Genomic DNA, 17,964 nt, shown 5'->3' on the forward strand with positions numbered 1-17,964 from the left:
TGGGTTTCATGTCCTTAGCAGCTCTTGGGAACAGGCTGTAGTAGAAGGGAAGTGAAACTTTGTTATTTTTAATGAACCTGCCAGAATGCAAGTGAAGGTCATAGTTCTGTTCAGATCTGTGCTTCAGAGGTGGAAGGAGGTTGCCAACTTCTCATTTCCTCAAGTATTCAGAGACCTGATCAAAGCCCATTGAAGTCAATGGAAAGACTTGCATTAACTACAGTGGGTTTTGGATTAGGCCCCTTATGAATTATTTTTGAACTTTCTCTCCTGCTTAGTAGCTTGCTATTGAACTGGCGTCTTCCCTTATGAAAACACTACAGTAATCCACAGTAACGGGCTCAGTTATTGTAGTCTTATGGTTGTAAACTGGAGTTTGAGAAGATTACTGTGGGGTTCTTTAGTATCTTTTTATAATAGTTAAATATTCCCTGGCCAACAGAATCCATCAGTCACCTAGAGATACGTAAGTGGTTGGAAGATGAAGGTCTGCTATATCTCGTTTCCTGACATAAGCAATCATTGAAGCCCACTTAGTTTCATATTTATCTGATTTTTGACAGTGGTCAGAAGTAATCTCTTACATTACCTACCTGCTTGTTAATACGTGTTTCTCAAATATTCACAGAATGAACATTTTTATTTTTGAGATTGCAGAGGTTAACTCTAGTGATTTCATGAAATATTTTCTCATCTGTTTTGCCTTTAGGACATACTAAAGCCTCTTGGGAAACTATTTGATTTGCAGTAAAGTAACCATTGAAATATGGGATAAAACTACTTGATATGAGGTTTAAACCAGCAGAGATTATTTTTTTTAACTCAAACAGAAGAAATCCTTGTTCTTTTATGTAAGATTAACAGCAAATATATAAGAAATATCTGAGGGTATATTGTGGCATGTGTTTGGGATGGCAGGTGATTCAGGTATAAGTGAAGTATGAAGGCTATCATATATTCTGCATATGCCATGCTTATTACAGAAAATCTTTTTCAGAAATGTTTGAGAATAAATATTTGTGTATCTCTTTGCCAATAAATCCTTACTACCAAGAGTCAAAATACAGGACCAGGAAGGAGAGGAAAATCATAATTATTACAAAACCTAAAAATTTACCTAAAATAGTTTTCCCTTACATCATAATGTCACAATTGAATTCAAGGATGATATCTATCATCTGCTTAGGATAGAATAAAAATGCTATACCTTTTAGAAAATGGGGAATCTCCCCTTTTCCAGTGATGTATAACAGTGGTTCTCCAGTTCTTTCTATCTGCAGACAACTCACAACAGAGAGAGCTGCCCAATTTCTAACTGGATGGTTCTGAAAGGATTTAATTCCAGAAACCACCAGGAAGGAATCCTGGAACTCAGGACTGTGTGAAGGAAAGAATTAAATATTTCTCTGGCAAGTTGTGCAAGAATAAATAAATAAAAGTTAATGGCTGTTTGAATCCATTTTAAGTTTAAGATGATACCGTTTTAAGTGTTTCTCCTGGAGGGAGAGATTGATTAGCAGACAAAGTGCAGGTCAGGCATATGGGCACAATGAATACAGTTTATTACATGATAGCTACATAAGTGGGAATAAAGGTGAACTTCAAAAGTTTATTAATGTTTTTGGTTTTTACTATTATATTTTAAAGTAAAAATATATGAAATCCAAATTTTTAAATATTAATCTTGTAACTCTATCAGGTGTACCCTAGCTCAGTGGTTCTGAAAGCCAGTCCACCGCTTGTTCAGGGAAAGCCTCTAGCCTGCTGGGCCGGTTTGTTTACCTGCCACGTCCGCAGGTTCGGCTGATCGTGGCTTCCACTGGCTGCAGTTCACCACTCCAGGCCAATGGGAGCTGCAGGAAGGGCGGCTAGCACATCCCTTGGCCCATGCCGCTTCCCACAGCCCGCATTGGCCTGGAGCAGCGAACCACGGCCAGTGGGAGCCGCAATTGGCTGAACCTGTGGACGTGGCAGGTAAACAAACCGGCCCGACCTGCTAGGCTTTCTTTGAACAAGTGGCAGACCAGCTTTGAGAACCACTCCCCTAGCTCGCATTTTCTTGGGGGAAGATCTCAAAGTGGGTACTGCTTTATCTAGCTAGTAACTCTGGTGGTTATCCATTGAGAGTCGTTAGAATGATTGAAGTAAGAGAATTGTTTGAGAAGGTGTAATCTGTCTTTGGGTGGAGCTGTGAAATGCAAGGGGTAGGATGAATAAACAAGTAAAGGGAAACACAAGAATTTTCTGCAGGCCTGTTTTGAAATTACCACAAAAATTCCAAATTTCTGAAGAACCAGAGAGAAGTGTTTTTTTAAAAGTACCCCAAGGTTTCCCGTGCTACATTAGATACTGATAAGTATAAATAATATTGTGGGAAAGACTATCACTATCACAAGCAATAACTTCCACCCTGGGAATATCACTAGGATCAGTGCTGCTGCTGACAAAAATGTTTGGTACAAAATCACTCTGCACCGGTCTACAACAGCTGCAGCACTGCTCTCTCTGTGAGCACCTACTTACGCTTTATATCCTGGCAATAGAAACAATGAGTTTGTTAGGAAATTTAAATTATGTAGAGGAAGAATAACCCAGTATAAGTATGCGAGTTCTTGTCTGTTTGGTTTGGGGTGGTTTTGTTTTGGATATTGAAATTTCTAATGCTCACTGCCGGTCAGATATTCTCAGCCATTAGACCAGCACTTTGTGGGGAGCCAGTGTTACTTCTGACCGTCGCAGCAATCTTATGAAGCCAGTCAAAGGCCCTGAGGAGATGTCTGCATCAGAAGAACTGGAACAGCTGATTATCAAAAAGATAAATGGCGGTGCTTGGTTTTCCATATTCTTCTGATCTGGCAATGACCATGTCATGGCGCTGCCTTCACACTCAGGGGGCCAGGTTTCCTATTCCTTTAAGATGAAACAAATGTACACCTGTTTCATTGTGGATGTGCTTTAGCATAATGTCTCAGCAGTCACTGACTAATTAATAATGGAGCTGCCTGCTATAGCTTTGGCTAATTCAGCCTACAGAAATGAAAACATGGGTTGTATTTCTAGTTGCACATTAAGGTGTGGGGTTTTAACCCATAAAGTACAGTAGCTTTGGTTTACAAGAACTGTGCAGAACCATGACTACAGTGAAATTAAAGTAAACTATCAATGCTTAAATGTAAATTATTCTTCTGAGGGTAAAATAAAAATCTGACTCAAGAAGGAAAGATCACAGTCTAGTCTCTTAAACTTAATCTGCCTGTAGATATAGCAAATTTCATAATAAACATGGTGTTGTGCAATACTTTAATTTCTTTATTTTTCCAAGTGAAAACAAATGGTCCTTGTTCAGTGGGAGAGTGTAAAGCTGGCAAGTTATTGTTAATCCATGGTCCCTTCATCTTAATGGAGCAAAGTCCAAACGAAGACTTCTGTTAATGTAAAATAGAACAAAAAGCCAAGAAAGTTATTAAAGATTACTGTGGTATACCTAAAATGAGACTAATGTCTTGCATAGAGATCATTTATGGGTCCAGAGAGGAGAATATTTGAGACCTCCCAGAACTGAGACCTTTCTATGTTCCTAGCTTCTGTTTGTCAAGAGGGTAGAGATGGATGGCAGGAGAGAGATCACTTGATCATTACCTGTTTGTTAGGGGCACCTTTGGGGCACCTGGCATTGGTCACTGTCAGTAGACAGGATACTGGGCTGGATGGACCTTTGGTCTGACCCAGTACGGCCATTCTTATGTTTATGCTTAAATATAGAGGACATTAATTAAATAGAGACCGAGTTGGAATCTTCCCGATCTCTAGGTATTTGTGTGTGCTACATTTCTAGCAGTGAAAGAGAATGCATAACCTGCTTGTTTAATTTCAAGAGGTAATAGTCCACTGCACAGCAGAAAAAAGTTCAGATATTTAGGAGGCATGGGTCAGTAAAAATATTTGTACTGTTTACCATAGGAAGCCGATAACAGAGGAGGAGTCTTAGTAACTTATGCTGTGTAATCATGAGTTCAGGTAACAAACTGTCAGACCTGTTTGAGTGTATTTTATCTTTGACATGGAGTTATGGCTGCTTAGATAAATTAATACAGAAGAGCTTCTATTGGTAGTGCATAAAACTTCAGACAAAAAATAAATGCAAGAGTTCAACTCTGTGCCTTCAGCTTCTCTAGGTGTTTCTCAAAGTGGTATTTTTATTGTGTGTGTAACTTCTACATGCTGTGCCTGTGTTTTGTTACACCATTTAGTTTGGAAGAGGCCTGTGAGCTAAGCTGTTTGCTTTTATTTGACCATAGCTAGATGGTGATTAACTCAACTGCGTGAGTTAATCAATGCTCTGGAAGTTTTCTGTTTTTAAATAGACTTTTTCAATTGCAGATTAAATATGGCATGAATCTTCAAAACCGGGCTTTACATTAGATTTTCCTTCTAATCTAAGTGATGTCAGACAATGGCAGAAAAAAATAATAGTGGAATGTGTTGGCCATAAGTTTGCATGTATTAATGCATGTTTTGAGTGTGTAAAGGAGAATGAAATAAATGGACAACCTTTTGTGGCTGGTCTCTACTAGCAGTATTATTGTTGCGATTTTCATTAAACGTCTTCTTTGTTCTAGTGCAATGTTCAGCTGCCAAAGAATCAACATACTCAGACGTGTTTCCAGGGAACCAGTCGTCATTGAATTATCTGAGACCCAAGAAGCAGCCACCTCAGATGTTGGATTTGAGCAGTACTGAAATGTCAGGGGTACGTAGGCCCCGACCAGCCAGACTAGACAGTCCCTCAAGTAATCGCTACGCAGGAGACTGGAGCAGTTGTGGGGAAAACTACTTTTTGGATCCAAAGGAGACACTAAATGAAGCAGACTATGATGATGTTCCTTCAGAAGATACAGAAAGTGGGGAAGATTGCAGCAAAGTAGATGGACCAGATAGACTGATTGAACACGCAAAATCCAGGTCTGAAGAGCATACATTTCAGACCTATCTGACAATGCAAACAATAGATTCAGCAGCGGACCACAGAGTAAACCTCAAAGACCTGCAAGAAAGTATTGATACTCTGATAGGAAACTTGGAGCGGGAACTCAACAAAAACAAACTAAATATTACTTACTAATTTTCTTGCACGATACCTGCTGTTGATACCTCCCTGTTCCTCCACCCGCCTCTTCAAAAAGTCTGTCTGTGGTTTATTTAATGCATTGTGGAATAATCTGTGGCCTCCCTTTGGATAAACAAATCCAATTTAGCCAATCCATTATTGTGGATAATTTTTCTTCTCGTTAGAAGAATACATTGGCCTCACCCTCAGTGGTTTAAGTTGGCCTTTTAGACTATGTGAAATGTTAGGAAGAAGTGATTTTTTTCCCCCCTCATCCCGTCAAGGTACTATGCACTTATGATGCTTGGATAGTATGTGACAGGAGCGAAGGTGCCATCTTTGTCTGCTCTGTATAGCAACAGCACTCTTCGTTCCTGAAACTTTATACCTGGTACAGACATTCCTCTTAGTACAGGATTAGTGTTTCTTGGCCTGTGATTTGCAGCATGAACTTTAGGTAGATCCCATTCTACAATCTATGTTACCTTTTCATTTGCAATGCAAAGGCTGCTATGAAAAAATGCTTTTTATACATATATAAAAGTTTAGCTGTACAAAATATTATTGTATTCCTGTATTAACACTTTTCAGTAATTATTTAAACCTGCAAAAATTAAATATTTTTCTAACCTTGTTTGTATATATTTATGTACATGTTTGTATAGTTATATTGGGAAGCGGGAAATCTGAATTAGATAAGGAAACCATTTCTAAAGACCTCCACATTGTGATGCCAAAATAAGGATTCGCTTGAGCAATGTAGCATTTGATTTTATGCACAGAAATATGTGCCAAGAGAGAGGACATAGTGAATGATTAATATAAATGACCTTGTGTCACATGTTGTGCTTCAGTTCACAGCTGTTGACTATTAACTACATTAATAAACCATCCAGTTTAAAGAAGTATTCCAGCATTTCCTAAGTATTTTCAGTGAACCTGTCTGTTCCCTGTAAAGGTGCCCTTCAAGCAAAGAAGGGGGATGGAGTGCTTTTTATTTTTTTTTAATCCTTTCTGATGAGATATGAAGAAGGTCTGAAAGGGTTTTGGGTTTTAAAGCTTTTATTTTGGGTGTGTGTGGGTGTGTGTGTGCTTTTTCTTTTACCTTAGAAATAGCAGACTGTTAAATCTTTAATACCTTTGGAGGTCATCTTGCGTGATTCAGATGTTCATTAAGAACTTGGAGGTGATAAATACCTATGAAAGGCAGTCCCCCCCACCCCAGTGTTTTAATTAAATAAGTGTTAACCAAAACAAACAAAATCAAGAGTTTTAAAGAGTCAGAAGGATTAATCAGATTTCATTTCCTTGGTATCTGATCTCATAATTCAATCATACCTCCCATCATCTAGAGTCTTCCATGGCAGGTAACTGAATTTCTAAAACAAAAAAGTCTGAGGAAATATTTGTTAAATTTTTTTTAAAAATCCCAAGCCACCTTTGTAACATCATAACAAGAAAAGGGCACAAACTCACAGCATTTTTACTGGGAATCCAAACATCCAGTCTTAATCAACTGAAAGTATAGGATTTAATTTTCTTCTTCCTTTTCACTATGTCCGCATCCTTCCATATCTTTCCTATTGCCCTTTGGTAAGTGCTTTTAGCTAGTACAGTCTTCTATAATTATAAAACCTGGCAATATATTTATTTACAGTAGAATGGCATTGAGAATTACGGTACAATTTTACTACCTTTTTCTAAAGGAATATCTTAGCATGGTTTCAAATGATTTATTAATTCTCATTAATTTATTTTTGTTATAAGTGTTAAAATATGCAATAAAATATTGTTTTAAATGTAAATTTAACCTGACACATTTATCAATAAATCAATGTATTTTTTTAAACTTTTATACAGAATGTGTATAATTTTTAAACTATAAATTTTAATTCTAAATAAAAATTTGAATTGAGAATAAATGTGATCAAGTCTTGTAAGTGGTTATTTAATAACATACTTTCATTTAAGATATCTACTGTACATATCTATTGTGGCAATCCCAGGACAAATAGCTACTAAAGGAGGGATAGTAATTAGTCCCAGAGGGGCTAAAAGGCCTCTCCCTATTCATTGAGAGGAGATAGCCATGGAGATATAAGGTTCAGCTGGAACGGGGGTTGCCAGGGAACTAATTAGGTTCAGCTGGCCCAAATTGCTGGAGACCTTTTTAAACCTTCCCTGGCAGGGAAGCAGGGGAGGAGTGAGAGAAGCAGAGAAGCTGCCAGCGAGTAGGTGCAGCAAGACTCTGAACTCTTCCAGCCAGGAAGACTTGCACTCTTCCCCAAAGGGGAGAAAAACAGAGCAAGGGACTGCCTGAGAAAAGGATCAGCCAGACCCTGTGCGACCGGGAAGGACTTTACTTTGCCCAAGCCTGTGTCTCCAAGGAAAAAGGGGACTGAGCCAGCAGAGGAGAAACAGGTACTTTGCCACACATGGTGTCAGGAGTGGGATGTCATAGTGAGTGAGGCTCTATGGCAAGCCATCTCAGGGCAAGGTAAAATCCTCCCACCCCCCCAAAAAATGGAGGATGTAGTGAAGGCGTTGATACAGGCTGCTGCAGCTCAACAAGAGGCTACCAGAGTACAGGCGGCGGCCCAACAAGAGTCCATACATCTCCAGCAGGAGACAAACCAGCTGCTGATGAGCCAGGTGGCCCAAGATCGAGCTACCCTGAATGAAGTGGTGAACCAATTGAAAGCCCTGACCACTTTGACACATGGGGCCCAGGGGACCCGGCTGCTATGAGTGAGCAGCTATTTACAGAAAATGACAACAGATGATGCTATAGAGGCATATCTCCTTGCATTCGAGAGGACGGCACTGCGGGAGGCCTGGCCTCAAGACCAGTGTGCAGGCCTCCTGGCTCCATTCCTGTGTGGGGAGGCCCAGAAAGCCTACTTTGACATGACCCCAGAAGCAGCTATGGATTACCCTCAGCTGAAGATGGAAATCCTGGCAAGGACAGGCGTGACACCGGCCATAAGGGCCAGCGCTTTCACGCGTGGAAGTACCGGGATGACAAAGCACCAAGGTCCCAGCTATTTGACATGATACACCTTGCTCGGAAGTGGCTCCACCCCGAGACCCATGGGCCAGAGAAGGTAGTGGAAATCTTGGTATTGGACAGGTACATGAGGGGGTTGCCGCCAGACATACGAGGGTGGGTCCGCCAAAATGATTCTTCCTCTTATGACGAACTAGTTGCTCTCGTAGAGAGACACTCAGCAGCCCAAGAACTTTCTCGGACCACCGGGGAAGGAAGGCGCCAGAATCGGAGACCAGTCTCTGTGCCGAGGCCCCGGTTTACCTTAGCGCCAGGCCGGAAGATGGAGGGGAAGGAGGAGGCGGAAGAGCAGTCGTCAATCCCAGAGAGACTGGAGGACTGGGAGAGAAGGACTCAGGGGATAAATTCCAGCAGCCCGAAAAATAGGGGGCTGCCCTGAGGTTGGTACCGATGTTATGCCTGTGGCGAACTAGGGCATATTGCTGCCCAATACCCAAATCTAGAGGAGCTTATGCAAGGTGAACTGGGAGATATAGGGGGACCATGCGAGGTAATAAGTCTAGTCGGGGTTGCAATGGTCCCTCATAGATACACTAGGCCCGTTCATCTTAACGGTATAGAGACCACAGCATTGATAGACTCAGGAAGTTCAATCATGTTAGTGTCAGGCAAGCTGGTCAGGCCGGGCCAACTATCCTAGGCCAAACACTCGGGGAATATCCTGTGTGCATGGGGATGTCAACTATTATCCGACCATCCCCGTAAGCATAGAAGTTCTCGGAAACCCCACTAAGATGACGGTGGGAGTAGTTCTGAAACTTCCCTACCCTGTCCTTATCGGACGAGACTTCCCAGGGTTTGATGGTCTACTCTCTGGGGGTGAGGTAGAAGAAAATAATGACCCTGGGACCCAAGGTGTGGCCTAGAGAGGTGACCCTCCCCCCGCCTTCCATGAGGTTAGCCAGAATTTGTTCTCCTCGCCGGGGAAGACCAGGAAGACTCGGAGGGAACAAAGGGCAGATAAAAGGAGGGGGACGAGGACCCTGACCCAGTACCTGAAGGCTACACTAGCAGGGGAAAGAAGGGGCTCAGCTGACAGCGGGACTGGGTCGGCCATCAACAACCCTATCGTTGGACCTGGTTCCCCAGGGGCTCTCCTCGAGGGGGAGATGGAGGTAGACCCTCCCCGAGTTTGGACAAATAGGGACTGCATGGGGGAATTTTGGTCAGGATCAGGCCAATGATCCCATATACCACAATATTCATAAGGAAGTATTCGAGGTAAATGGGGTCCCAGTGGAGGGGAGAGTTAAGGGCCCAGGGCCATATTATATGATTAACAAGGATCTGTTATATAGAGTAGTCCGTGTCCAAGAGCAAGTCATCGAACAACTCTTGGTACCCCGGACGCATCAGAGAGCGGTAATGGATCTAGCCCACAGTCATCTATTCGAGGCCCATCTAGGGGTAGATAAGACCCTCGATCGGATTTTACAGAGGTTCTTTTGGCCTGGCATTTATGCAGCCGTCCGGCGATATTGTACATCCTGTCCAGAATGCCAAATACATGGGCCCCGACCATGCTTAAGGGCCCCTTTGGTACCTCAGCCAATTATTGAGGTTCCATTTGAGCGCATAGCTATGGACATAGTAGGGCCACTGGAGAAGTCAGCCCGCAGCCATCAGTACATCCTGGTAGTACTAGATTATGCCACCCGATACCCCGAGGCCATTCCCCTACGGAATACCATGTCCAAGACCATAGCCAAAGAGTTAGTCCAGATTTTTTCTAGAGTAGGAATACCTAAGGAGATCCTGACGGACCAAGGGACCCCCTTTGTGTCTAAACTGATGAAGGACTTATGTACCATGCTCCACATACGGACCTTTAGAAAATCGGTCTACCATCCCCAGACCGATGGCCTCGTCAAACTTTTCAATAAAACATTGAAAAATGTTATGGAAGGTGATTAGTCGTGACGGGAAAGACTGGGACGCCCTGCTGCCTTATGTACTGTTTGCCGTATGGGAAGTCCCTCAGGCTTCCACTAGATACTCCCCCTTCTAGCTGTTATATGGTCGACACCCCAGGGGTATACTGGATCTGGCTAAAGAAGACTGGGAAGAACAGCCGAACCCGGGGAGAAACATTGTGGAACATGTGCTGCAGATGAAAGACCGAATAATCCGAGTCACCCCCCTTGTGCGCGAACACATGGAGAAGGCCCAGAGGGCACAAGGGACGTATTACAATCGTCGAGCAATGACCCGGAAGTTCCAGGTAGGGGACCGGGTGATGGTGCTCCTACCCACAGCGAAGACCAAGCCTCCTGGCCAGGTGGCAGGGGCCATATGAGGTAATAGAAGCTATAGGAGAAGTCGACTATAAGGTCCGGCAGCAAGGTCACCGGAAGCTGGAGCAGATCTACCATACAAATCTGCTGAAACCTTGGCAGGATAGAGAAGCTCCGGTGGTTGCACTGGAGGCACCATCCCCGAAAGGCAATCAGCCCAACCTGGTGGGAATATCTCCGGGGTTGACTCCGGAACAACGATCAGAAGTGATCAGCCTGATCAAACGCAACCAGGATGTGTTCTCAGAAAAGCCAGGCAGGACTACTGAGGTTCACCATCCCATCTTCACAGAGCCTGGAGTGAAGGTGAACGTCAAGCCATACCGGATCCCGGAGGCCAACAGAGAGGAGATTAGGAAAGAGGTCAGGAAGATGCTGGCCTTAGGAGTCATTGAAGAATCTCATAGTCAATGGTCCAGTCCTGTGGTTTTAGTGCCTAAGCCAGATGGCAGTATGAGGTTCTGCAATGACTTCTGCAAGCTGAATGTCGTGTCCCAATTTGACACATACCCTATACCCAGGATAGATGAACTGACTGACAGACTGGGAAAGGCACGGTTTATGTCTACCCTTGATCTTACTAAGGGCTATTGGCAGATCCCCCTGGCTAAGGCTGACAAGGAGAAGACGGCCTTCGCAACTCCAGAAGGACTATATCAGTACACTGTTCTCCCCTTTGGGTTGCATGGGGCCACTGCTACTTTCCAATGGCTAATGGACAAACTGTTACGACCCCATGGAAAGTACGCCGCTGCCTATCTCGATGACGTCATCATATATAGCCCCGACTGGGAGATGCACATGGAGAAGGTAGAAGCAGTCCTAGACACCCTGAGGAAGGCAGGCCTGACTGCAAATCCCTCCAAATGTTCGATTGGGTTAGCTGAGGCCAAGTACCTTGGGTATATAGTGGGAAAGGGTGTGGTGAAGCCCCAGCTCAACAAGTTAGAAGCTATACAGAAGTGGCCCCAACCACTCCGGAAAAAACAGGTCAGAGCATTTCTGGGACTAGTGGGGTACTATAGACGGTTCATTCCTGACTTCGCAACCAGGGCGTGCCCATAACGGACCTAACCAAAGCTCAGGGCCAAGACATAGTAAAATGGTCTGTGGCAGCCAAAGCCACTTTTGCAGATCTGAGGACGGCCCTCTGCACAGACCCTGTACTAGTAGCCCCAGACTGGGGGAAGGAGTTTGTAGGATAAACGGACGCCTCTGAAGTAGGGCTGGGGGCGGTGCTTTCACAAATGGTCGGAGATGACGAACACTCCGTCCTCTTCCTCAGTAGGAAGCTCCTACCTAGGGAACGGAAGTACGCCATAGTGGAGAAGGAATACCTGGCAGTAAAATGGGCCATAGAAAGCCTCCGCTACTATCTACTTGGACGGAGGTTTATCCTGGTCACGGACCATGCCCCTTTGCAGTGGATGCACCAAAACAAGGACAAAAATGCAAGAGTAACAAGATGGTTTCTGTCGCTTCAACCCTTCCACTTCACAGTACGACATAGGTCTGGAACTCAACATGGCAATGCGGGTGGCCTGTCGAGGGTGCACTGCTTTCCAACCCAAGTAGCCCAACCCCGTAGTGCTGAGAGGGGGCGGGGGAGGGGAATATGTGACAGTCCCAGGACAAATAGCTACTAAAGGAGGGATAGTAATTAGTCCCAGAGGGGCTAAAAGGCCTCTCCCTATTCATTGAGGGGAGATAGCCATGGAGAAATAAGGTTCAGCTGGAACAGGGGTTGCCAGGGAACTAATTAGGTTCAGCTGGCCCAAACTGCTGGAGACCTTTTTAAACCTTCCCTCGCAGGGAAGCAGGGGGGAGTGAGAGAAGCAGAGAAGCTGCCAGCGAGTAGGTGCAGCAAGACTCTGAACTCTTCCAGCCAGGAAGACTTGCACTCTTCCCCAAAGGGGAGAAAAACAGAGCAAGGGACTGCCTGAGAAAAGGATCAGCCAGACCCTGTGCAACCGGGAAGGACTTTACTTTGCCCAAGCCTGTGTCTCCAAGGAAAAAGGGGACTGAGCCAGCAGAGGAGAAACAGGTACTTTGCCGCACTATGTTTTGGCACAATATATTAATTGTTCAATAGATACTCTAGTGGTTTGCAGAAATTTTTTTTCAGTCACTTGGAGAATTTTGTTTTCTAGATTGCATTTGCATTCATACAGGATTTTTAAAAAATTAATGCAATAGCATTTTTAGATCTGTTTTTGTAAGCAACTTTGAAAACCAGTGTGTTTGATGGCAGTTCTTGGTATGTTACAAAGATACGTTGACAGTTTTGGACAAACAGTTTCCATATAGTTTGTATAAATATATTTAGTATTAACATATTTTTGTATAAATATTCTTTGGTAAACCAGACTATTTCTTAAATTCTCTGTGTTTACAATATAGACTACAAAAGGGTTCATTATGCAAAAGTTTTTGGTGGAAATGTCATTGTTGTTTTTTAATTTTTTAATGTACAGAGATATTTCCTAGTCTGAATATTACATTAACATTTTATGCAGCAAACACATTGCTTTATCAAAATTAATTTAAACTTTTTAATATCTTAACATTAGAACACAGTAATCAGATGACCTGTAATGAATTACTTGAATTAATATCAAGCTCATCAGTTGTTTAATTATACTAAAGCTTCCCTTTTCAGAGATCTTGTATAAGGGGTCTTGCTGCAGGTAAACAAAATTTATTTTGCAGTTTGAATGATTGTGGTTGCCGTGTTTGCTTTTAAATGGGTTATGACAACATCCTGTAATATTTTGGTATCCTGTAAACGTTTTGTTTGTTATATACTGTGCCTATTCACATATCTGTTTATATAATAATATTCAAGTGCATCCTTCTGTCAGACTTAGTGTTGTAAAAGATTCTTAAAGAGCTGGATTAGTATGTGAATTCCCCATGATCAGGGAAGTTAAATGCAGGGATTAGAAGAGCGTAGTTGTAGCAAAATGGAAATTTAGCATTTATTGTAATAGATAGGTCTTCATGGCATACAAGAGATGAGCCTCAGGTTCTGCAGTCTTTACTCAGACAAAACTCCCAAAGAACTCCATGGATAAGCCCTGAAACGCTTATTTAGTAATAAACTACAATTTCTTGAGTTCCCCATTTTTGTGTGTTTTTCCAGTATACTTCATGAAGGTGGTAGTGCCGTGCTTTACACTCTGCAGGGCTTCTTACTACTAGAAGGGATTTAAAACCTAGATGTTAGAGAACATAATATAATTCACAGGCAGACTGTCTTTGAGCTTTGTGGCCTTTCTACTGTCCCAAATAATGAAGAAGTTAGATGCAAATGAAGATAACACAGAAACATGTCAAGAAATCTTACCCAACTCACAAGTACGCAAACTGCTTTTCCATAAGAAAAGTGTGGTCGTTTATATATTTGTACTTGTGTCTGATGCACACACAGAAGTTTCCATGGGAAAGCACCAATCAAGTGACTTAATTTACAATCCAGTGGAAATAGGAGAATGGTACCAAGGTCTGTACTTCTGATGATGTCTTACAAAATGATCACAACACTTATCAGTAGATCTCAAAGGTAAGTACCATTTCACATATGGGGAAACTTAAGACACAAAGAGTTTAGCTGATTTGCTTTTGGTCATACAGTAAGACAGTGGCAAAGCTGGAGCAGAACCTATCACTGCTGATGTCCAGTTAGCTATTTTGTGTCTCTGGCAATATGCATCTCAGTAGCCATAGCAATGTGCACCTGCTTTGCGAAGGAAACTTCAGCTGCTTCCCTCAGAACAAAGGTGTTTATTATTGTTTGTCAACACTCCTACCCTGGCTGAGCTAGTGAATATTTCTGTCTGAACTTGAAGCAGTTGGAGAAGTAAAGCTGGAATACTTCCATTTAGACATGTTATGGTTGACCGGGAAGCCAGGCCTGCCTCTGGGCATTTATTTACCCCAGTTTGAGGAAAGGGTGAGGTTAGGTCTGGTTGCTGTGAGATTTCTGATGTGAGCGTCTCCAGGCTGGAAGCAGAGAGAATCTCCACTCAGCTGTTTTTTGTTTCCTCCACAACAACTGGAACAACGAAATTTTTGAAGCTGGTGGTTCTCAACTTCTTCTCAGTCTCCCTTTAGCAATCACATTCCTTCCCACTGACAACTAGGCTGCTTGGTGATTTTGGGACAACATGAAAACAAATTTGTTTTGGGGGGGTATGATGTGGCAGCTTGGCTAAACCTCTACTCTCCAGAGCCCAGTTTGTTTCTGTGCTGTTTATTTCCTCTTTCTAGGTATAGGTCTTTACGTATCTTACTGGTGACTGTCCCGACCGTAGCTCCCACAACTCCCCAGGTCATGTTGCACTATGGTTCTGCACTCTCGCGCGTTTGCGAACCTTCTTATTCTGTGGTCATCTGCAAATATGAGCACTATTGAATTTGTTCTAAAGAAACTCCTGACAAAGCACTGCCCTTATTGCAGCTTGTTCTTTCCCTTTTCTCTTTCAGTTTAATTGATCGAAAAAGCCTCTGAAGACCCAGAGTGCTCTACTGGACTGCAACTGGCAGGAAGTAGTATTGTTTCAAGACTGTCAGATGTAACTACTGAGACACTTGCAAGTTCCAGTTTGCGAACTACTCATAAGCTATTTATGAAAGTCTGTATTAACTTTGCACAGCGACCATATAGTATGTGCTGAGAGGATCAAATAACTATGGAGTGTAAAAGTGTGAGTCAGTAAACCAAAACCCACAACACTCTGATGTTTCCAATTAGGTGAGTGTGTGCTGTGTGCACAGTCATTAGAAAGTTTTTCCCCTAGCAGCATCCGTTGGGTTGGTGGTGGAGCCCCCTGGAGTGGCACCTTCATGGCGCCGAATATATGACCCTGCCAACCCAGCCCCTCCTCAGTTCCTTCTTACCACCAGTGACGGTCATTGGAACTGTGGTCGCTTGCATAGCAAGTGCTTCCCTTAGTGTTTATAGTAGCTGTTAGTTTTTAGTTTATAGTTGTAGTTTGTAGATAAGGTATTGGGGGTGGGGCTACCCCCCAATCCCTTCCCCTGGGTTCCAGGGCATGCCTCAGTCCCAAGAGTTTAAGCTTTGCAGACCCTGCAGTAAGCCTATGCCAACAGGCGACCCCCATGACGCATGCCTAAAGTTTCTAGGGGAGAAGTACGAGACAGAAGTGCAGGATCTCTAATGCATTCCACCCCGGGACGAAGAAAGAGTGAGACTTCCATCTTAAAGAGCTTTTGACAGAGTCTGCTCTTTGCCCGAGCCTGCCGCAGACCACCAGGACACAGCACCGAGCATGTCTGTGAGGCGCTCCACAGCCTCCGTGTGCAAGAAGCTGCCAAGGAAGGACTCTGGCCTACAAGACCTTGGCACTGGTGCTCCCCAGCACCGCAGGTTGCGGAGACAGCCCAGCACCGCTCTCACTACCCAGTGCCACACAAGTGGCACAGGAAGACTGATGGAATCACTCTCCCGTACCAAAGACAGTGGTGCCGGCAGGCGCAGCAGCAGTGCGTCCTATGCAGGAGTACTCGGCGCCAAGAGCACCGGAATCGGTGCCGTCAACTTTGGTCCCATTAAGGGGACCATTGAGTCCGGTGCCCAGCGACACTCCTGAAAGGCAATCCTCACATGGAGGAGTTAGACCTGCCATCCACCCGGAAACTTTTGAAGCTGCTAGGGATCTGATTGCAATGACAATACCTCAGCCCCCGGAAGTCAGAGACAAGCCTCCGGTGCTGCAATGACCTGCACCATCTAGAGGCAAGCCGGCCATGATGAGGCAGTTGCACTCCCCAGCTCAGCACTGTTCCTGATCTTCCATGTTACGACACCATTTGCTGGAGGGGGGTTCCCGGCAAGGCTCCCTGACACCATCGGGGCGGCAATCAGCCTCCCCGACATCAAGGGTGGAGCAGCACCATCTCCTCAACACTGGTCCCTGTCGCAGTACCCATCGGTGCTGCCATGGTCCTCACAGTTGAGGCTGGCTTAGTTGGACTCGGATGCGGAATCCTTCTATTTGCGATGTAGCCAGCACAAGTCAGGCAGGCACCAACACGATGGAGGTGTGGTGCCTTGGCACACTCAGTGGCAGCCACCTGCACAGTGGCCCTTTTGGAACCCCTGGGCTTACCACCAGGCCCAGGGGGTCTTTTTCCAGGGACTTCCAGTCGGTGGCCTCTGAAAGTCGAACTCCCCCACCACCCAGAGACTGACCTATGTCTTGGGGCTCCAAGACGATGACAGCACAAAGCCTGCCACCCATCCAGGCCATCACGGCAACAATCAGTGCTGAGGTCCTCGGCACTGGGCAGGAAGACTCAAGAGAGCTAGAGGGTCAGGAGGACCCTGCACCACTTCTGGCCTCCTCCTCCTCATACTCATCCTCAGATGAGGTGGTGGAGGCAGGAGCTTTGGCCTCAGGACAACCTCCTCCGTCCCCCTATCGACCACAAAGCCCACCAGGGCCTGCTACCCAGGATTGTCTGCAACATGGGGTTGCAGGCAGAGGAGGTGATCAAACCTAAGACCCCATGGTGAACATCTTGGCTCCGGAAGGGCCATCCAGGGTTGCTCTGCCACTGAAAAAAATGATCCAGAGCAACTTTAAGACTCCATAACAGACCACTCCATCTATCCCGTCCACCGCTAAAGGAGTTAAGTGAAAGTACTTCATACCCTCTAAAGGGTACGAATATCTCTTCTTGCACCTGCAGCCCTGTTCCTTAGTGGTGACCGTGGTTAACAAGGAGAAGAGACAGGGGCAGCAGGGACTGACTCCCAAATCAAAGGAGTCAAAATGGATAGACCTTTTCGGCAGAAAGGTTTACTCAACTGGAGGCCTGCAGATAAGGATAGCTAACCAGCAGGCTATCCTCAGTAGATATAACTCCACCCAGACCTCACCCAGAATTCCTTCCAAAGGTGATGATGCAGCATTTGGCAGAGCGGCGCTCCAATCAGCCATTCCATAACTCCGACCCCACCGCCTAGGTAGGGCTTGGGAGTCACCTAATTCGATCGATATGAGCAATCACTCGAAGAAAAAATGGTTACTCACCTTCTTGTAACGGTTGTTCTTCAAGATCTGTTGTTCATATCCATTCCAAACCCACCCACCTTCCCGTCTGTCGGAGTATCTGGTAAGAGGGAACTGAGGAGGGGCTGGATCGGCAGGGTCAGATATTCAGCGCCATGAAGGTGCCACTACAGGGACTCCACAGCTGACCCGACAGGAGTTGCTAAGGGAAAAACTTTCTGATGACTGTGCATGCGGCGTGCACACACCTAATTGGAATGGACATGAACAACACATCTCGAAGAACAACAGTTACGAGAAGGTGAGTAACCGCTTTTATTCTTTCTAAATCTTGTAGGCCGTTATGTGAAAATGGAAGACATGTACTCCTCTCACTGGACGTAACTTTCACTCTACAAAAGACCCTGTTGTGTAATTCAATTGGTATCAGGGAAAATATCTTGCCTTGTAATGCTATTT

General features: G+C 44.5%; 1 protein-coding gene across 3 annotated transcripts in view; it reads left to right on the forward strand.

Annotated features, from left to right (window-relative positions):
• The window catches only part of SYDE2 (synapse defective Rho GTPase homolog 2), a 47,502-nt gene extending 41,112 nt beyond the window's left edge, over nt 1-6,390 (forward strand). For 2 of the 3 annotated variants that reach the window (XM_050962095.1, XM_050962097.1), the window contains exon 7: nt 4,620-6,390. In XM_050962095.1, coding sequence (XP_050818052.1) covers nt 4,620-5,122 — 503 coding nt within the window. In that variant the 3' untranslated portion in view covers nt 5,123-6,390. Of the gene's footprint in view, nt 1-3,960; nt 4,018-4,619 lie in introns of all 3 variants that reach the window. The other variant, XM_050962096.1, reaches the window with a different exon arrangement.
• The last annotated feature ends 11,574 nt before the right edge of the window (nt 6,391-17,964 follow it).

This window comes from Gopherus flavomarginatus, chromosome 7 (assembly GCF_025201925.1).
Source record: "Gopherus flavomarginatus isolate rGopFla2 chromosome 7, rGopFla2.mat.asm, whole genome shotgun sequence".
Lineage (NCBI taxonomy): Eukaryota > Metazoa > Chordata > Testudines > Testudinidae > Gopherus > Gopherus flavomarginatus.